A 21,952-nucleotide genomic window follows, 5' to 3' on the forward strand; every position below is an offset into this window, starting at 1 on the left:
AGGGCCGCACCCGGAACCCCACGGTGCTCTCTGAGTGGCTGTGGGCTGAATTAATGTCCGGCTCGGTCGAGTCTTACTTAAACCTTTCCAGATTATTCTAGGCACAAAATCTGGAATCCTCATGCCCGTAAAATATTTCAAGATGTATCTTTCTCTCGAAGGGTATTCAATTATCAGATATATCGCGGTTTTATGCCAAACTTTAAAACAAGTGAGTCACAAAGATTTATGAGTAATCCTTAAAAACCCCAGACAGCCTGCCCAGTGCTGTCTCACCAGGGTCGCTCATTCGCTCAGCATTGCTAAGTGGCAGACGCCGGGCAGACAGGGGCCGAGCATGAACAGAAACCCCCGCCCTCTGGTGGTTAACATTCTGATGCCGGGAGATACCCAATCAACAATAAAATTGAGGGGCTGGCCCGTGGCCGAGTGGTTAAGTTCGCACGTTCCGCTTCAGTGGCCCAGGGTTTCCCTGGTTCAGATCCTGGGCGCGGACATGGCACCGCTCATCAGGCCATGCTGAGGTGGCGTCCCACATGCCACAACTAGAAGGACTCACAACTAAAAATATACAGCTATGTACCAGGGGGCTTTGGGAAGAAAAAGGAAAAAATAAAATATTAAAAACAAAAGAAACCAATAAAATTGATATGTTTTATCAATTTGTCCAGAGAGTCATAAATGCTATGGAGAAGCAAACAGCAGGGATGCAGGGCTGGGAGGGTGGACAGGGGCGGGGAGGCCTCATTGAGAAAGTGAAATCTGGGGGCTGGCCCCATGGCTGTGTGGTTAAGTTCAGGTGTTCTGCTTCAGTGGCCCAAGGTTTCGTGGGTCCGGATCCTGTGTGTGGACATGGTACTGTCCATCAAGCCATGCTGAGGCAGCGTCCCACACAGCACAACCAGAGACACTCACAACTAGAATATACAACTATGTACTGGGGGGCTTTGGGGAGAAAAAGTAAAAAAAGACAACAAAGATTGGCAACAGATGTTAGCTCAGGTGCCAATCTTTAAAAAAAAAGAGAGAGAGAAAGTGAAATCTGAACAAAGACTCCATTGCTATCTCAGTAAACAGCCAGTGCAAAGGCCCTGAGGCACAAGCATTCCTGTGGAGTTTAGAGACTGGAGGGGGCCAGTGGGTCCAGAGCAGAGTGAGGGGTGAGATGAGTATCAGAGAGGCAGGTGCCCCGGGAATGAAGGTCTTGAGGCCGCTAGGTTCACTCTGCTTCTCTTGAGAGAAGTGGGTGCCGCCAGCAGGTCAGGCTGCCAAAACCTGCACGGTGGAAGGTCACACGTTCCTGTGCCCACCAGCACTGCACCCTGAGCGAGAGACGGAAGCTCCACCCCCGGGGTAGGTGACTCCTGCACACCTGGAGGGCACTCAGGGCCCTGGGGAGCAGTGGTCCCTGGCACCTGTCCTGGGGCTCTGCCTGCAGGTCTCTGGTGACCATGCGGGAGCGCCCAGCGGGGAGCAGGGCAGGCAGTGCTGGACCCGGGCCGAGCTGCTCAGGACACTCACCGCCTCAGGGAGCTACTCTAGACGCTTCTCGGCCCTGGGCACCCATGCCGTGTTGTTGGGCGAGGAGCAGACAGAAGTCAGGAGCCCCCGTCTCCAAGGAGCCCACATCCTAAGCAAGGACTTCTAACGGAGCGCAACTTTTGGCCGGTGAGCCCCGAGTGCCAACCCTCAGGCCTCCTCCGCGGACCCTTCTCTATCAGGCCACCCAGGGGCCTGGGGTGTGGGCAGAGCCTCCACAGGCCTGGCATCGTCCCCCAGGGCCCCCGAGAGGCTGCGTGGTCCCGGGGCCGAGGGAATGGGAGGCCGTGCAGGAGGGCGCAGCCGGAGCCCCTGGGCGAGGAGGGAGGCGTGTGCAGGCCGGGGACGGCCCTGCACCTTCCAACCCAGAAACCTCTACACGTGTGCACACACATGCACACACTCACACGCATGTGTGCGCACACACACACTCACACCTGCCCTTTGAGCAGGGCCTGGGAGAGACAGGCTGCAGATGCCCCACTGCTGATGGCTCCCGCCTATCACCACGGACAGAGACATCAGCAACATTCTGTTCCAGAAAGACAGCGTGACCCCGTGTCCTTCTAAGACCATAGCCCCGGAAAAGAGAAACGATTCCCCACATCCTCAAACAGCCCTGACCGAACAGGGACACACTGTTACCTTTGTAGCTCCCTGTCTTTTCACACCAGCGTCCTCAGGGGACAGCCCAGCCATCCTGAGGCACAAGGCTGGCCGGTGACTGGCCCACAAGTCAATGGCTCCTAAATGGCCACCCAGGCCATCCTTGGGGTGGCACAGGACACTCCATCAGCACCTGCGACAGGGCAGAACGCGACATGGCCAAGCCAGCCCTCAGGGGACACTGTGTCGGCCGCACAGCCCAGGCGCCTGCAGGGTCAGTTCTCAGCTGGTCCCCAGAACGGGGCTCCCCCTGAGAAACGGAAGGTTTGGCGAGCAGGGCAGACCCTGCTCCTTTGTGTCCACAGGTGGTGGGTTCAGGAAATGTGCAGCATTGACCCCTGACCTGCAGATGTCACACCAGCTAAACCAACTCCATGACAGCCGCATCTCCACACACAGGACACTGTCATCTCCGAGCCACACTTGAGCCGTCTCGTTCGCTCCTCAGCCCACAAGCAACCCCGGGTGCGCACTCACACCCTAGCGACCAAAGGGGTCGGAGAGCTGAGGGCCCTGGACAGGGCCTCGTGGGGGCTGAGCCCTGGGGACAGGACTGGTTTCTGCCCCAAGACCCCACCTGCTAGGAAAGGCCAGTGGGGGCTACCAAAACAAACCCCCAGAGCCACATCTCGAAGGGGCGCACCCCAGGACTTCAGCATCCAGCTCCAGGGCAGGCTTCCCGACCGGGTAGCTGAGCCCCTCCGAGCCCCAGATGGCCATCTCTGAAATGGGGACAACACTAGGACCGCTCCAAGGGCCGTGGCGCGGATTTGGGGAGCCAGGAACAGCACTGCAGGCACAGTCTGCCTAAACAGACACAGCACCCAGACTTCAGTTCCGGCCAGGGTGAAGGGGGCCCACGACCGCCTCTCTCCCCTCTGACGCCACTAGGAGCTCTGGCCGAGAAGAGAGGGGCGATTGAGTGACGACTCTAAAAGCAAACAGCAGCGGCCATTGGCTGGAGAAGCCGCCCTGGGGAATGAGCAGTGTGGTGTGGGGCGTCTCCAGGAGTTCCCTTCCTCCTCGCCCTCCAGCTCTGACCCGAGGGCGGCCGGAGATCTGGAAAAGCAGGCTGATGTGGACAGCAAAGGGCACCGAGAGAAACCGATCGCTCTGGCTGGAGGAGCCAGGGCGTGGTGGGAGGAGAGGGCTGGAGGAGCGTGTCCTGGCTCTGTGGAGGACTGACTCAAGTCCAGGCTCAACGCCGGCTGGGCTTGTGCAGAGCACACCGGGCAGCATGGGCTCAGTGCTGGCTGGGCTCGTGCAGGCACACCGGGCAGCATGGGCACCTGGGGAGCCGACTGCCACACGTGCCAGCACGCAGGTGCCAGCACACTCGGCCCTGAGTGATGAATGCTGGGCCCAGTGGCATGACAGAGCCCTCGAGTGCTGGACTGAGGTGGAATCCCGCTCCGCAACATGAGACGGACTCGCTGTCTGTGCCCAACCAGGCTGAGCACCTGTAAAAAACAAAAATTCTCCAAAGGATTTTAACAGAACCCAGAGTCTTACAACATAGTATTCAAACTGTCCAGGAAACAATCCCAAAGCAATCAAGACACTAAGAACCAGAAAACACTGACATCCTCAAGGGAAAAGACAATCAACAGATGCCAAACCCGAGATGACCCAGAAGCTGGAGGCATCAGAGAAAACGTCACAGCAGCCTCGATAACCACGCTCAGGGAGGTAGAGCTGAACATCTTAAAATGAATGGAACGAGAGAAGTTCTCAGGAGAGAAAAAGAAACTATGAGAAGGGATCAAATGGAAAATCTAGAATTGAAAAGCACAGTATCTGAAATAAAAAATTCACGAGGGCTCAGCAGCAGGAGGAGTGTGACAGAGGAAGGTCAGTGCAGTGGAACACAGATAGTAGGAATAATCCATTCTGAAGAATGGAGAGAAAAACAGGTGTTTACAAAATGCACAGGGACCTTCTGCTTCCACGACGGCGGACTAGGCACACTTTCCCCTATTCCTCCGCTGGAGCACGTACAACACAAACACAGGAGGACTCTGACAGGTGGAGAGAAGGAGCCAGGGAAGGACACAGTGCTGAGTTGCCTGGGTTTTCTTTTTTCCTCAGGAATCTCAGATTTGGAGCTGAAGAAGCTGGCAACCCAGAAATGCCAACAGGTACAAGCAAAAAACTCCAACAAAAGCCTGCTCTGTCTCTCCAAAGGACCAGCAAAGGGCAGCCCAGCAAAACCAAAAACTTCTAGACAAGAACCGCTCTACTCCAGACAACACACCGAAAACATTGGCCCCAGCCCCACACACACCAGCAAAGGCCAACTGGGAGCCTGGACTTCTACCCTCAAGGCTGTAACGAGGTACTGACGTGCCTCACCAGGCTGGTGTGACAGAAGGCCAAGCAGGGAGCCAAAACTTTCACCCCAGCCAGCCGGTAAGGAGCCTCACTCCCCTCAGGTGACGGTGCAGACACAGAAGGAGCTGGACTCCCACCTCCACCCAGCAGTGGTGAGGTGCCCTGTCCTCCTTGCAGGAGTGCCGTCAGAGGAGACCTAGCAGAGAGTCAGGACTTGCACCACCGTCCACCTCTGCCCACCCAGGTGTCGGGGAGACCCTGTGGGGAGCAGTCAGAGGGCCCCCCTACCTGTCCCAGCCCAGGAAGTATCATCGGAGGCCTGGTGGGGCCAGAACTCTTGCCCCACGCAGCAGCAATGAGGAGCCCCTCCCTAGTTGTCAACAATGCTGGGGGGAACCCAAGTGTCTGCTCCCTTGGCAGTAACTAGGCACCCCGTTCCCTGCTGAGGCAGGTTGGAGAAAGTCAGCTAAAACAAAAGGTTTAAATAAGACCCAAAGTTTCACAACATAACATCAAATGTCCAGGTTTCAACTGAAAATCAATCACCACACCAAGAACCAGGAAGATCTGACGCTGAATGAAGCCAGACCATCACTGGATGCCAATAGTGAGGGACAAAGATGTTGGAATTATCTGACGAGGATTTTAAAGCAGCCATGATGAAAATGTTTCACGAGTAATTACAAACACCCTTAAAACAAGTGAAGACAAATAAAGACTCAGCAGAGAAAAAGAAGACATAAAGAAGAACCAAATGGAAATTTTAGAACTGAAAAATACAATAACCCAAACAGAAAAACAGATAGGCTCAACATCAGAATGGAGGGACAGAGGAAAGAATCAGTGAACTGGAAGACAGAACAATAGAAATCACTCAGTCTGAACAACAGAGAAAAACAGAGTTACAGAAAAATGAACAGAGCTGCAGGGACCTGGGGGACTATAACAAAAGATCTAACATTTGTGTCACTGGAGTCTCAGAAGTGGAGAAGGAGAGGGGCTGAAAAAGTACCCAGAAAAATAATGCCCAAATTTGGCAAAAGACATAACCTCAAATATGATAAACCCAAAGAAACCTAAACCAAGATATATCATAGTCAAATTTCTGAAAATCAAATACGAAGAAAAAAGTCTTAAAATCAGTGAGAGAGAAACATCACCTTATCCGTAGGGGAAAAACAACTCAAATGACAGTGGATTTCTCATCAGAAACCAAGCAAGCCAGAAGGAAGTGGGACAGTACTTTTCATGTGCTGAAAGAAAAGAACTGTCAACCCAGAGACTTATACCCAGCAAGACTATCCTTCAGGGATAAAGCAGAAATCAAGACATTCTCAGCTGAAGGAAAACTAAGAGAATTTGTTGCCAGGAGACCTATCCTAAAAGATGGCTAAAGGAAGTAGAAAGGAAATGATGAGACTCCCTGAAAAAAAAAAAAAAAAGGAAGAAAGAGCACAGTAAACAAAGATACTGGTAAATGCAATTGAATTTCCTTCTCTTCTCGACTTTTCTAAATTATGTTTGAGGGTTGAAGATAAAATTATAACACTAATGTGGTTCTAAATGTCTGCAGAGAAATAATTAAGATAATTGTATTATAAAACAGGGGAGAGCAGCAGGATGTAGAGAGAGGTAAGGTTTCCACAATTCACTCAAACCAGTAAATTGCCAGCACCAGAAGACTGGAAGGAGTTATGTAAATATAAACCAACACCCAGGGCAACCACTCAAAGGCTACACACAGAGATGCACTCAAAAACAATAAGATATTTTACTACAATAAAAAAATAATAATAAAGTTTAAGATATGTAGATAATCAAAATGGAATTCTAAAAAAATATTTCAGCAATCCATAAGAAGGCAGGAAAAGGAAAACAGAAAAACAAAAAACAGGAAGAAAAACAAAACAAAAAATAAAATGGCAGACTTAAGCCCTAGCATATCAATATTTACATTAAAAAGACAGAAACTGGCCAAGTTGATTGAAAAACATGACTCAACTCTACGCAGCCACTCACTTCAAATCTAATGATGAGGAGAGTGACGTCAGCATCACAGCAGAGTGAACTCTCCCCTTAGACTCTCTGCCCTAAGATACAGCAAAAAGGACATTCATTCACCAACAGAGGACACTCACACAACACAAAAGACGTCTGAGAGACACACACAGCCATGTATCCGAAGGGGGAGGTGCTGGACCACCTGGAGCAAGTGGAGGGAGTTAAGGGGAATCTTCCCTCCTTCCCAAACAGCAGCAACCCGACGGCACATGGCTCTGACAGGAGAGGGAGGAGGGGTGGCCCTCAGCAGGAACAGCTTTGCTCTCCAAGTTCCCACAGCCCATGGGAAAGCCCCAAACACAGAGGTGACTAAGCTATTGTGGAGGTGTCTTCATCAAGTTATCACCCCAGGAGAGCAGATAGCAGGGGCAGGGCGAGAACTCCCCAGGGACTGCACAGGTGAAAGGAAGCGCCCCAGCCCCCACTTGGCACTCCAGCTCAGCTGGTTGGCCAGAGCGCCACACAGACAGAAAAGCAGCAGCTGTGAGTGAAGGAGCTGGGGATCACGGCGGGTTCAGAATACTCAGCTCTTGACCCCCACTCAGTGGCAGCACATGGAATCTGCGACCAGATACTGTCACTATGCAGAGGCACAAATCCACACTGTCAAACAGTATGAAAAAATATCTTAAATCTCCAGACCAAAAGGAAAATGACAGGGACCCAGAAATCAATCCTGAAGGCACAGAAACATAATCTAAATGACAGAGAATTCAAAATAGCTATCATAAAAAAAACCAATGAGTTACAAGAAAATACAGATATAGATAGTTCAATGAAATCAGGAGCTTCTTCACAAACGAGATTGAAACTATAAAGAAAAACCAATCAGAAATGTTGGAGATGAAAAATACAGTGAGTCAGATAAAGAAAAATCTGGACTCCCTGAATGAAAGTGCCAATGTTATGGAGGAGCGAATCAGCAGTCTGGAGGAGAGAAATATAGAAATGCCTCAGATGGAGGAGGAGAGAGAACTAAGACTAAAAAGAAATGAAGAAATTCTCTGAGAAATGTCCAACTCAATTAGGAAATGCATCATAAGGATTATAGGTATTCCAGAGGGAGAAGAGAAGGAGAATGGAGCAAAAAGCTCCTTCAAAGAACTAATAGCTGAGAAGTCCCCAGACCTGGGGAAGGGACAGGAAATACAAGTGAAAGAAGCCCATATATCTCCTAACTATATCAATGTAAAATGACCTTCTCCAAGGCATATAGCAGTAAATCTGGCAAAAATCAATGACAAAGAAAAAATATTAAGGGAAGTAAGGCAGAAGAAAATAACTTACAAAGGACCCCAATCAGGTTTTCAGCAGATGTCTCAGCAGAAACCTTACAGGCTAGGAGAGAATGGAATGATATATTCAAAATTCTAAAAGACAAAAACTTTCAGCCAAGAATACTCTATCCAGCGAAGATATCCTTCAGAAACGATGAAGAAATAAAAGCTTTCCCAGATAAACAAAAGTTAAGGGAGTTCATTGCCACAAGACACCTCCCCACACACAAGAAATGCTCAAGAAGTCCCTCATATCTGGAAAAAAATAAAAAGAAAGGCATTACAAAGCCTTGAGCAAGGAGATAAACAGGTAGACAAAATGAGAAAATTGCAGCTCTCTGTCAGAACAGGTCAGCAAACACTTAATTATAACATTAGAAATAAAGGGAAGGAAAATACCAAAAATAAATATAATATCATCATTTTAACCACAAACCCACAACATAAGATGGAATAAGTTGTGACAATAATAACTTAGAAGGGGAAGAGAAAAGGGATGGAATTGGCTTAGTCTAAGGAGATTAGAGGCTATCACCAAACAGACTATCTCATCTCTGAGATTTTTTATACAAACCTCAACGTAACCGCTAAACAAATAATCAGAACAGAGCTACAAATGGTAAATAAAGAGAAAACTAAGAAAACCATCATAGAAAACCACCAAACTGAATTAGTAGTCTGAAATACATGGGACGAGAAACAAAGGAAATGCAGACAAACTGGGGAAAACAGGCAATAAAATGGCAGCACTAAGCCCTCATATATCAATAATCAATGTAAACGGATTGAGTTCTCCAATCGAAAGACACAAAGTGGCTGGACAGATTAAAAAACAAGATTCAATGATATGCTGCCGCCAAGAAACACATCTCAGCTTTAAAGATAAACATAGGCTCAGGGTGCAGGGGTAGAAGATGATACTCCAAGCTAACGGCAAACAAAATAAAGCAGGTGTTGCCATACCTATATCAGACTAAGCAGACTTCAAGATGAAACAGGTAATGAGAGACAAAGAGGGGCAGTATATAATGATAAAATGGACACTCCACCAAGAGGACATAACACTTATAAATATCTACGCACCCTACAAAGGAGCACCAAAGTACATAAAGCAACTATTAATAGACCTAAAAGGAGATATTAAGAACAACACAATAATAGTAGGGGGCCTCAACACCTCACTTATATCAATGGGTATATCATCCAGACAGAAAGTCAACAAGGAAATTGTAGAATTAAACAAAAAACTAGACAAGATGGACTTAATAGATATATATATAGAACACTCCATCCAAAAACAGCACAGAATACACATTCTTCTCAAGTGCACATGGAACATTCTCAAAGATAGACCATATGTTGGGAAACAAGGCAAGCCTCAATAAATTTAAGCAGATTGAAATCAGATCAAGCATCTTTTCTGACCATAACGCTATGAAACTAGAAACAAATTACAAGAAAAAAGATGGTGGGGCCTGCCGTGGTCGAGTGGTTAAGTTCGTGCCCTCTGTTTCAGCGGCCCAGGGTTTCACCGGTTTGCATCCTGGGCACAGACATGGCGCCGCTCATCAAGCCATGCTGAGGCAGCATCCCACATACCACAACTAGAAGGACCCACAACTGAAAATATACAACTACGTACCAGGGGGCTTTGGGAAGAAAAAGGAAAACAAATCTTTTTTTAAAAAAAGAAAAAATATGGGAGTGACAAAGATGTGGAGACTAAACAACCTGCCACTGAACAACAAATGGATCATTCAAGAAATTAAAGGATAAATCAAAAAATATCTGGAGACAAATGAAATGAAAATATACCATACCAACTCATATGGGATGCAGCAAAAGTGGTCCTAAGAGGGAAATTCATAGCGATACAGGCCCACCTTAACAAACAAAAAAGAAAAATCTCAAGTAAGCAATCTTGAAGTACACCTAAGAGAATTAGAAAAAGAAGAAGGAACAAAGCCCAAAGCAGCAGAAGGAGGAAAATAATAAAAATTAGAGCAGAAATAAATGACATTGAAAGAAAAGCAGTAGAAAGGATCAATGAAACAAAAAGCTGGTTCTTTGAGAAGATACACAAAATTGACAAACCCTTAGCCACACTCACCAAGAAAAAGAGAGAAAAGTCTCAAATAAATAAAATTAGAAATGAAAGAGGAGAAATTACAATGGATACCACAGAGATACAAAGGACTATAAGAGAATACTATGAAAAACTATATGCCAACAAATTGGACAATCTAGAAGAAATGGATAAATTCTTAGACTCATACAACCTCCCAAAACTGAATCAAGAAGAAACAGAGAATCTGAATAGACCAATCACAAGTAAAGAGATTGAAACAGTAATCAAAAACCTTCCCAAAAATGAAAGTCCAGGGTCAGATGGCTTCTCTGGAGAATTCTACCAAACATTCAAAGAAGACTTAATATCTATCTTTCTCAAACTATTCCAAAAATTTGAGGAAGCTGGAACACTTCCTAACTCATTCTACGAGGCCAACATCACCCTGATACCAAAGCCAGACAAAGACAACACAAAGAAAGAAAATTACAGATCAATATCATTGATGAAGGTAGATGCAAAAATCCTCAACAAAATATTGGCAAATTGAATACAGCAGTACATTAAAAAGATCATACACCATGATCAAGTGGGATTGATACCAGGGACACAGAGATGGTTCAACATCCGCAAATCAATCAATGTGATATATCACATTAACAAAACAAGGAAGAAAAACCACATGATCATCTCAATAGACACAGAGAAAGCATTTGATAAGATCCAACATCCATTTATGATAAAAACTCTGAATAAAATGGGTATAAAAGGAAAGTACCTCAAGATAATAAAGGCCATATATGACAAACCCATAGCCAACATCATACTCAGTGGGGAAAAACTGAATGCCATCTCTCTGAGAATAGGAACAAGACAAGAACGTCCACTCCTAGTCAACATAATACTGGAGGTTTTGGCCAGAGCAATTAGGCGAGGAAAAGAAATAGAAGGAATCCAAACAGGCAGTGAAGAAGTGAAACTCTCTCTGTTTGCAGATGACATGATTTTATGTATAGAAAATCCTAAACAATCCCTCAGAAAACTATTAGAAATAATCAACAGCTGTTGGCCTGGTGGTGTAGTGGTTAAGTTTGCGTGCTCTGCTTCGGTGGACCAGGGTTCACAGGTTCAGATCCTGGGTGTGGACCTACACACCGCTTCTCAAGCTCCTCAAGCTGTGACAACATACAAAACATACAAATTTGTCCCACACACAAAACAGAGGAAGATTGGCACAGATGTTAGCTCAGCAACAATCTTCCTCAAGCAAAAAGAAGAAGACTGGCAAGAGATGTTAGCTCAGGGCCAATCTTCCTCACCAAAAAAAAAAAAAAAAGGAAAAAAGAAAGAAAGAGTCAACAACTAGAGCAAAGCTGCAGGGTATAAAATCAACTTACAAAAATCAGTTGCATTTCTGTACTCTAATAACGGCTAACAGAAAGAGAACTCAAGAATACAATCCCATTTACAATCACAACAAAAAGAATAAAATATCTAGAAGTAAATTTAACCAAGGAGGTGAAATACCTATACAATGAAAACTGTAAGACACTATTGAAAGAAATCGATGATGACATAAAGAAAAGGAAAGATCTTCCATGGACATGGACTGGAAGAATAAACATAGTTAAAATGTCCATTCTACCTAAAGCTATCTGCAGATTCAGTGTGATCCCAATCAGAATCCCAAAGACATTCTTCACAGAAATAGAACAAAGAATCTTAAAATTCACATGGGGCAACAAAAGATTCCAAATAGCTAAAGCAATCCTGAGAAAAAAGAACAAAGCTGGAGGCATCACAATCCCTGACCTCAAAATATACTACAAAGCTACAGCAGTCAAAACAGCATGGTACTGGCACAAAAACAGGTGCACAGATCAATGGAACAGAATCAAGAGCCCAGAAATAAAACCACACATCTATCCACAGCTAATCTTCAGCAAAGAAGCTAAGAACATACAATAGAGAAAGGAAAGTCTCTTCAATAAATGGTTTTGGGAAAACTGGACAGCCACATGCAAAAGAATGACAGCAGACCATTATCTTTCACCATACACAAAAATTAACTCAAAATGGATCAAAGACTTGAAGGTAAGATCTGAAACCATAAAACTCCTAGAAGAAAACATAGGCAGTACACTCTTTGACACTGGTCTTAGAAGGATCTTTTCGGGTACCATGTCTACTCAGACAAGGGAAACAAAAGAATAAACAAGTGGGACTTTATCAGACTAAAGAGCTTCTTCAGGGCAAAGGAAACCAGGATCAAAATGAAAAGACAGCACATTAACTGGGAGAAAACATTTGCAAATCATGTATCTGACAGGGGGTCAATCCAAAATGAAAACATAGCAATCCTGAATGTGTATGCACCAAACAACAGAGCAGGAAAATATGTAAAGCAAAAGCTGATAGAACTAAAAGGCAAAATAGAGAAGTCCATAATTATAGTTGGAGACTTCAACACCCGTCTCTCAACAACTCACAGAACAACTAGACAGAAAACCAGCAAGGATATAAAAGAACTCAACGCCACCCTCCACCAACAGGATCCAGTCACTTCTACGACACTCCACCCACACACAACAACAGCAGCACACACATTCGGTTCAGGTGCCGTTGGAACGTATACCAAGTTAGACCACATCACTCCAACATGCTCCTTTCATTCTTGAGTTAATTCAAACCTTGGTTGATGTGGGCAGGTCCATATGGAACCAGTTAGAGAGAAACGAATTGGACCAATTCTGATGCCTAAGGTCAGTCTGCCAATGACTGTGCTGCTGGGAGGAGAAGTCTTAAACTTATGCTCATTTGATGGGCTCTCTGCTTTCGGACAGATGCACTGCTGGACTGCAACCCCGAGGAGTGTGTTCCCCACACTGCAGTAGCGGTTTTTCCCGATGACCACGTGTTTGTTTTAAAGGTCAAGGTATCTAAATCGTCTGGATTAGCCGCTTTTATAATCCATCACATTGTTATTCCTCCTTTACTAACAACGATTTAGAGCAGGGCCAGCAAACCGCAGGTCAAGGCCAGCCAGCCTCCTGCTTTAGTAAATAAAGTTTTATTGGCACACAGCCAGGTGCATTCCTTTACACCTGTCCATAACGGCTTTTGTGCTAAAACAGCAGAGTTGAGAAACTGAGACTCACAATGCCTAAAATATTTGCTATCTGGCCCTTTAAGAAAATGTTTACTGACCTATTTTGGAGTAAGAATAAAAGTTAACCTTGGAATAATCTCAGAATAATTACGATTTTTATGACCATGTTCAGCTACTGCTAAATCATGTAATCTGACAGTAAGGAGGCAAGGAGGACTGCTCTGCTGACAGCTGCTTTTGAAACCACAAAAACCTGCACACCTCTTCCCATAGCGACTCATGCGCAATCTGGAAAGACAGTCTTTCTTTTTTCTGAAACAGGTAGACAGGATTGCCATTTATTTGCTGTTCAGATACACCGAGATTCCTCCGTATCAGAATGTGCGGGTCATCGGCTCTCTCTCGTCTGACCATCTACATCACTGCTGACCGCACGCGGCGGCGTAGGTCAGACCTCCCTAGCGCCCGCTCGCTGGACATCTGATAGCCGCACTTCGGGATTTGTGGTCACACTTTAGGATGGTGTAGCACCTGCGGGGCTTAAACTATTCGGCTTCCCAGCCATTCCCAATGGTTTCAAAACCACATCCCTTTGGAGAAAAGTGAAGGAGCTTCGAGAAGGAACAGAGCAAGAAATCCCTGGAACCCCCTCCCGGCAACGTTCTGGCCCCGCGGCAGGGCCCCGCAAGGCGCCCCGACCCTGTCCGCCGCCGCGAGGGGGCCGCACGGGCGGGCCGGGCCCTGAGCTGCGCGCCCACTGCTCAGCACAAGCAAAACCCCTAACAAAAGGGAGAAAGAACTCACCAGCAGAGAGGCGCAAACAGAGCTACACGGAACAGCTAAAGCAAAGGTTGCTGAAGGCTTGAACGAGGGGACACCGGGGAGACTTCAGGCAGAGGGGACGGGAGGGGAGCGGGGGGGGGGGGTGCGAGGTCAGATCGCGGGGAGCCCCGACCGCGGCAGCGCAGCACGGGTGCCGCGCGGGGCAGCGAGCAGCACAGATGTGGCAAAAAGGGCCAAGGTCAGTGGGAACGGAGGGAGGAGCAGTGAGAGGACTCGGTAGGGGGCGGACGCGAGAACCCTGCAGCTGGCTGGGCTGGGTCTGACATGCTGGCTGTCTCCAGAGGGAACGTCGTGAACAACTTGGAACAAAGCTCAAGCGAAGTCAGCACAGAAGAGAAAGCGTTAGGAGAAGTCCGCATGGTGCTGAGGCTGAGCCCGTGAAGTCAGGTGAGACGGTGACGGGAAGCAGGCCTCCTCCTGGACCTGTGCATCTTGCCCGCGGAATAGCAGCAGAAGGCAGAAACCAAGCGCAGTCTCCAGAAAACTGCGCTATGCCAAAGTCTAGACTGTTGTAGAAGAAAATTAAACGGGATGGGGGTGAAAGTAGAAAATATTAGCAGTATCTTAACAAATACACAGAAAACATATATTCTAGAGTATCTATGCAAGGCAGTTCCTTCAATATTAGTGTTCTTTCTTAGGATGGAGGGTCAAACATGAGATTGATGGATCAAAGGATATATGTTTTCTACATTTTCAAAATATTGCCAGATTAATTTCCAAAAACAGTACAGCAGTTCAGATGCCCCTCTGCCAGCTGTTCTGCCCCTTAACCCACTGGGTGGAAAACAGTATCTTATTGCTGCTTGGTTTCACTCTCTATTCAGATGCTCATCATCCATTTTTAAATTCTTTTTCTGTGAATGACCTACATACATCTGTTGCTATTTCTCTAATGGATTGTTTTTTTCTTATCAATTTTTATATGTTTAATTTAAAAAATTTAATCATTTGACTATCATATTTGTTGCAAATATCACCTCCATCATTTTTTTTTAAAGATTTGCACCTGAGCTAACATCTGTTGCCAATCTTCTTCTTTTTTTTTCTTCTTTTCCGCAAAGCCCCCCAGTACGTAGTTGTATCTTCTAGTTGTGAGTGCGTCTGGTTGTGCTATGTGGGACGCCGCCTCAGCGTGGCCTGATGAGCAGTGCCATGTCCGCACCCAGGATCCGAACCAGTGCAACCCTCGGCCGCCAAAGTGGAGCACACGAACTTAACCACTTGGCCACGGGCCCGGCACCCTGTCATTTTTTCACTTATGGAATCTTACAAAAGAAATTGTGAGATTTTTATTTAGTCAAATAACCTAGCTTTTTCTTTATTCTTTCTGGATTCCATCTTGGTAAGGAAGCTCTTCCCCTATTGCAAGACTATACATTGTCCTCTATGTTCTTGCAATAACTTATTTCTACATGAAAATTTGTAATACATCTGATTCTGATTTTGAGAAAATTTTACCATCATCAATCAATAAAAACAGCATTTGTAATGTCCCTGTAGTAAAACACTGCACAACCAATAAAAATCACGTCTTAAGATACACATTTTCCTTTGACCAGGCTTCTACTCCTAAACATGTATCCAAGAGAGATGAAAGCATGTGCCTTCAATGGGACTTGCACACAAATGATCAAAGCGTCTTTATTCATACAGCCAAAAACTGGAAACGGTCCAGAAGTCCATCACCAGGTGAATGGATAAACAGACCGGTACCCTCCCACAACTAACAAGAAAGAAGGAACCACTGATACATGGTGAATGGGGGGAGAGAGAGAAAGTAGCCAGACATGAAAAGAGTGCATATTGCAGACTCCATTTATATGAAAATCGATTATGGTGGAGGCAGTCCCTGGTGCTAGAACAGGCCAGAGACTGAGTGACACGGCAGGGGAGGCCGGGGGCGATGCCGGAGTTCTGCATCTTGATTGGGGTGATGCTTAGGCAGGTGCCCAAATTTATCAAAATTCACCAAACTATACCCTTAAAATGTGTGAATTTTATTGTATGCAAATTATACCTCAAAAAGTTGATTTTTAAAAATCACGTCTTAACAGAGTAAATAGTAATATGGAAAACATTCTGCAGAATATTTCCCCAGCTTTTCTTTCATATATTTTACGTAGACACAAACACCAAATATTATTCACTGTTTAAGTGTAAGACTGAGGATGTTTTTTCCTGTGTGCTCTTCTGGTGTTTTCTAGATTTTATTAAATCAACATGAATTACTTTTGTAAGCAGAAAAAAACTTGTTAAGTATCTGTGGCTTGCCTCTGTTTTCTGGGCACTGCGTGGGGAGCGTTGGGGACGCGCTTTACAAATGCAGCAGTGACATGGCCAAGCGGCCCACTACCAGCCACGCACACACGTACACTCCCAGCCCCAACCCTGAAAGAACACATTCAGAGTCTACTTGAGTGCATTTTCCTGCAGCCTGGGGGTATAACCCAGCTATAATTTCAGCCTGTTTCAAGTTCAACTAGTTGGACCCACTTTGAGAAGCCTCTGTCAGGGTTTCCTGTTTTCAGTCTGCCCCACTTCCGACCAGGCTGGCGGCCCCAGGAGCAGTTGCTTGCTCATAGCTTCCTTAGGTGCAGAGCCTATGGGTCCAGAAAACTGCCCTTCCAAATTCCTACTCCCTCCTTTGCTCTCGAACACAGAGCCACGTGCCCAGCACGGGGACCCAAAGAAGAAAAAGTATGTGGCTGGGTTAAAAGCCAGCTTCCTTTTCTACATCATGCGCCTCCAAGAGCAATCGAGTCATGGCTGCCAGTCTTCACGTCTGAAAATAGGAGTGACGGTACGGAGAAACTGAGAGGATCAGATGAAATAACCTAAGTGACCATACTTAGGCCCGTGCACACAGTGGCCCCAGCGCAGCTCCCTTCTCTCTCCTTTTTAAGGTATTCTCAACTCACTCCTTACTCGTCTGTCTCCCAGAGCTCCATGGCAGGTCCTGCTAGAGCTGTTTTTGCAAATCCTCCACCCTCCTTCGCTCCCCCACCAGCCACAGTCCATCCAGGCCTGTCCAGACACACCTGGGCATTACCACTCCGTGAACTGGACTAAATGCCCCGTGGACTGCTCCATGCCTCCCCGCTGACCCTGCTGACCTCGAGCACGAAATCCTCAACTGTGGGCCTGATGCCTTCCGGGGCAGCAGAGACAGGAAGAAAACCCAAGAGCTGGTGCAGCTGTGTCTCTGCGCTGCTACTGCAGTGTTTTCACATCGTGTTGGAGAGCACAGAGTGTGATGAGAACAGGCTTCTCCCTGGAGGAAGCCCCCCGGCCTGGGCTCCCACAGTCCCGGCCTCTCCAGGGAGGGGACCAAGCTCTTGGCAGGGGAGTCAGCAAGCTCTGGATGAACCTGTACAAAAGCGCCTCCCTGATTTGTCGGAGTGAAGCAACCATTCTGGGAAAGAGGATGGCACGGGTGGGAGTGAGCAGCCAGCAAAAACAAGCAGAACGAGGGTGGACGCTGCCTCCAAACGAACCCAGAATCTGCTGACCAGAAACCAGAATGGCAGCTAGGCGAAGATGCCAACGCTGAAAGCAGGCAACGAGTGACCTCCCACCAGGACCTCCCACTTGGGTGGGGTCTGTCCATCGTCCATGTGGCCTCTCCGGCCTGAGGGAGGCCACACTGCCCACTGCTTATAAGCACAGTGGCTGGAGTTGGAGCCACCAAGCTCCCAGTTTGACCACTAGCTGGGCCAGTTACTTAAACTCTCTACATCTCAGTCCCTTCATTCATAAAATATGGGAATCGCTGGCCCGCAGGGATCCATCATGTTTGAATGTGACACAGAACAGCAGATAGCGGCTCGGTGGTGGCTCACACAGAAGAGCCCAGGAAGCAGGAGTGTCGTCATCCTTAAGCTGAGAGATTTACAGGAAAGCCCAAAAGCCCTTGGGGCCAGGCCAGGTTGTCTGTTCACCTTAGCATTAGAGAGCAAGAACTATACATGGGGGCGGCATGACATTTCTCCCAAAGGGGATGTCAGAAAGATTATACGTAAGCCCTCGGACACCCAAGACAGATAAGCTCTCTGCAGACGCTGCTTCTGGTGACGCCAAGTGTGGGCCCCTGGCCACCCTTGACCTTGGCCGGACAATGTTCCAGCTCTGCCCCTCCCCCCACCTGCAGAGCCTCGAAACCTCAGGGTTGGAAAGTGCCTGCAGCACCCACCATAGCATCCCCGACTGTCCCCAGGCATCTAAAGGGCAACCCAAACTCTGCTCACATGAGAATCCTGATCTCCACCACACCCACCTCCAACAACAGGAAATAAATCCCTGCTCCTCCCACAGCGACTTCAGTCGACCACCCATCTGGACCACATTCCCCTGGCTCGGCTTATCCAGTTCACGCAGCCCCAGCCCCATTCGCCATCGCTCCTGCCTGGACGAGGCCAACAGCCTCCTAACTGCAGTTCCTGGTCCCTCCTGTCGTCTCCTCCCCACAGAGGCCACACGGATCCTTTAAGGATGTTAAGCTGGACGAAAGCCTCCAGGGGCTCCCGTTGCACACACAGTAAAAAGTCAAGCCCCCTTCTCAGCCCCTGTGACCCAAACAGCCCCATGTCCCCTCCCCCACCTCCCTCCTCCTGCCACACCCACAACTGCCTCCTGGCCAGTCTTGGGGCCTTTGCACTACACTAGCTGTCTTCCTGCCTGGATCATCTCTGCCCTTGGTGCACAAGTCTGTCCAGGTGTCTGGCCAGATGCTACCATGTGAGTGAGGGCTGCTGGGACCACCTGTACCAGAGCCACCTGCCAGCACCCTGCGGGGCTCTCCTCAGTCATCCCTGCCCCCATGTGTTCCCCTGTGTCTCTCTCTTTAATGGAAAATGCCCCATTGTGGCAGGGACTTTGCCATATGCACTGAGCCAGAGCTAGGACACGCCCGGGCCCTCCCCAAGAGGCCCTCAATAAAAACTTGTGGAAGACGAATGAAGGAGAAGACGCCCACACTGGCCAGCCCTGGGTGTCCCCGGCTGTGGCTGCCACCCCTTCTCACTGTCCAAACACGGGCCTTCTGTAATCCTCCTCCTTCCCTGGATCAGATGACATCTCCTTGATACCCCTCTGCCCATCCTTCTGCCCCCAGACAGCCCTGCCAGGGAGTCCCTTCGCCTTGGGGAGGGAGAGTGCCCTCGTCCATCCCATCCACCGCTCTGTGCCCCCAGGGCCAGGGCTGGGTGTGTCCCTTCCATTTTTATCTAAATTACACTTCTCCACATGGGGAGGGCCTCTGGAGACCATGCGTCCAGCCTGTTGCACCAAAATCACCCCCCGCCCCCCAGGGAGCACATCCCGGACAGAAGGGCAGGAGCCCCTTCTGTCACTCTACAACAGGAATTCCTTACCCTGCAAGGGCGCCTTCTCGGTTTTGGATCCCCGCTAAAGAAAAGCATCTGTCCTTGGGTGAAACTGAAACCGAATTCACGGCGTCGGCAGCCGCCCTCCGCATCGCTCAATAATCACTCTCGTCCAGATGGTGCCCTTGAGATAGCCGCGGGCCGGCCTGGGGGATGGGACATCTCCCGGCCCGTGACCCTACTTGCAGTCACGACCCCACGCCTCGCCCTCCAGGGTCGCATCCCCACAGGAGACCGCCGGCGCCCGGACTCCTGCGCTCCCTGCCGGCACCTTCCCGGCTCGCTCTTTGTCATGCCCGTCCCCGGAGTGTATACACCCGGGCGCCCAGGACGTTTCCCCGCCAGCTGCCGCCGAGACCCCGGCCCCACGGCCGGGCCTGCGTTCCACCTCCCAGCCTCCCGTCCCCGGGGCCTCCCGGGCCCCCTCCTCCGCCTGCCCCGACCTCTTCCTCCCGGGTCCCCCTCCCTGCCCGGCGCGCCCCGGTCCCCCTGGCCAAGCCGCGGGCCGGCGGACACTCACCCGCGCCGGGGACGCCGGCCCCGGGCCCCCGGCTCCGCCACCAGCTCAGCAGCGCGCGCGCGGGGTCCAGGCTCACGGCGCAGAGCCGCTGCTTCACCCACAGCACCGAGCTCAGCGGCTCCGCCGCCCCCATCGCGCCAGCGCTCGCCGGCGCCGCGGTCGGCGGGGCGGGGGGCGCCGGGGCGCCGGGGGACGCCGAGGGGCGCGGGACCGTTAGCGGCCCCTGGAGCCCGGCGGGGCGCGGCGGCGGCGGAGCGCGGGGCGGGCGGGCTGGCGGCGCTGCGTCACCCCGTACGCAGAGCGGCCGCGGGGACCGAGGAGGGGCCGGAGGGGGCCGGGGAGGGACTGGGCCGGGGAGAGGAGGGTCCGGGCGGGGGCGACGAGGAGGGGGCCGGGTGGCGGGAATGCGGGGGAGAGAAGAGCGTCAGGGGGGTGAGGACTGCGGGCGAAGAGAGGGCAGGGGGTGAGGTGGCGGGACGAGAGGGGGCGGGGAAGGGGCCGGGTGCTGGGGTAGGGGGCTGGGCGGGGGTCTGGCCGTGCCCCCCGCGGGCTCAGGCCCAAGAGGAGGCGGCTTCCCTTTCCAGCTGGTCTTAGGGTCCGGGCCCCAGGCGCCTCCCTCGGGCGTGGAGCTCGGTAGCGCCTCCCTGGCGGGTCGTAATGACAGGCGAGTCGGGGTGGCCCAGGCTTCTAGTGGCCCAGAAAGGCTTTCTGGGCGGTCCTGTGGGGGCGGCGGGAGGCCTTGGGCCTCAGGCAGGCCTGGCCCTGGGGTGGGCGCCAAGGAATCCTCGCCAATCCGGATGCGGCAGCCACCGGCGGTGTGACTTTGGGCATCACGTCGCCTCTTGGATGCCCTGCCCTCCTCTCGGAAATAAGCTTGAGAGCCTTATGGCCGAGGCACGCACCCACGGGAGATGTGGGCCCTATTGGACTCGGCGTGGAAATGGCTATGGCCTCCCTCCACTTAGAGGCCCATCCTCAGACCACGCAGGGAGGCAGGTGCTGCAGCATCCCCACATTCCCGAGGGGGACAGTTTTAGTCACTGGGGTTCCGCAGTAAGGGCTGGAGCCAGCATTTGAACTATAAAGTCTGGGTCAAGGGTCCCCCTGTGGCTGCACAGCCGGGCTGAGGATAGAGTCCCCCTGGGGAGGCATGTCTGGTCACAGGGAGCAGAGGCATAGCTTAGAGGCCCACTGGAGTATGTGTGGGCGGCCTGTGCTGGGCCTGCAGAGAGCAGCTAGGGGTCCCACAGCCCCTGCAGCCACTGCCCTTGGTGCTCATGGCTGGCCTGCTAGGGAAGGTGCTGCAGTGTGAGCTGCCCAGGGAAAGCACCGAGGGGAGGGGGCCTGCAGGCTGGCAGGAGGGGAGGGCTTCCTCCTAGGGTCCTGGGAGAAAGCTGGGGGTGGGGGCAGACGGCTGAGCCCTCCCCTCCTGAGCAGGCCCAAGGAGAGGGAGCGGCCCTTCTGAGCATTTTTCGGACAGGCATCACCCCAGATTCTCTTCCTCATCCCCCTGCCCCGCTCAAACCATCCCTCTCCACAGGGGGCCTTCCCTGACCACCCAGCTAAATGGACCACCCCATCCCACCCCGACCCCAGCGGGACTCCAGCCCTGCTCCCTGAGCATGTGGGGCCCCTCAGCTCTGTGAAGATGTGGACCTATCTATCCCTGTAGCCCCAGGGCTGAAAACAGTCAGAGCACATAGTAGGCACTCTGATATTTGTTACAGGAGTACATTTGCCCCAGACTCATCCATGAAGAAGCTGCGGCTCAGAGAATTTGAGTAACTCGTCAAAAGGCACAGGGCTCAGAAGCAGACAGAAGGCTGACTCGGGGGGCCCAGGCTGCCTGCCTCCCCGTCAGCTCTCCCTGCCCAGCCCTGCTTCTCCTTGGCTCCTCCTCAGGAGCCTCCCCTGCAGAGGGCGGAAGGGCAGGCGCGCGGACTTGCTGCCTGTGCCTGGCACTGGGTAGCCACAGGTACAGGTCTTATCCTGCCAGCTCCCTGTGATTCACTCCTCGCTGGGAGCCCAGCCCCCGTTCAGGCGGGGACTGGGGAGTTGGGAGAGTGAGGATAGGACAGAAGGCCGGGGTGTGAGCCCTAGCACTGCCCTTGGGCAAGCCCTACCTGATCTCCCGGCACAGTGGGGTGGCCTGCA

The 21,952-nt window shown here is 50.3% G+C and overlaps 1 protein-coding gene across 1 annotated transcript in view; it reads right to left on the reverse strand.

Moving 5' to 3' along the window:
• Positions 1-20,055, reverse strand: part of CERK (ceramide kinase) — a 62,685-nt gene extending 42,630 nt beyond the window's left edge. Inside the window, exon 1 of the mRNA XM_070599915.1 lies at positions 19,799-20,055. Coding sequence (XP_070456016.1) covers positions 19,799-19,931 — 133 coding nt within the window. The 5' untranslated portion in view covers positions 19,932-20,055. The remainder of the gene's footprint in view (positions 1-19,798) is intronic.
• Positions 20,056-21,952: the final 1,897 nt, after the last annotated feature.

The sequence above is a fragment of the Equus przewalskii genome, chromosome 29 (genome assembly GCF_037783145.1).
Source record: "Equus przewalskii isolate Varuska chromosome 29, EquPr2, whole genome shotgun sequence".
NCBI lineage: Eukaryota > Metazoa > Chordata > Mammalia > Perissodactyla > Equidae > Equus > Equus przewalskii.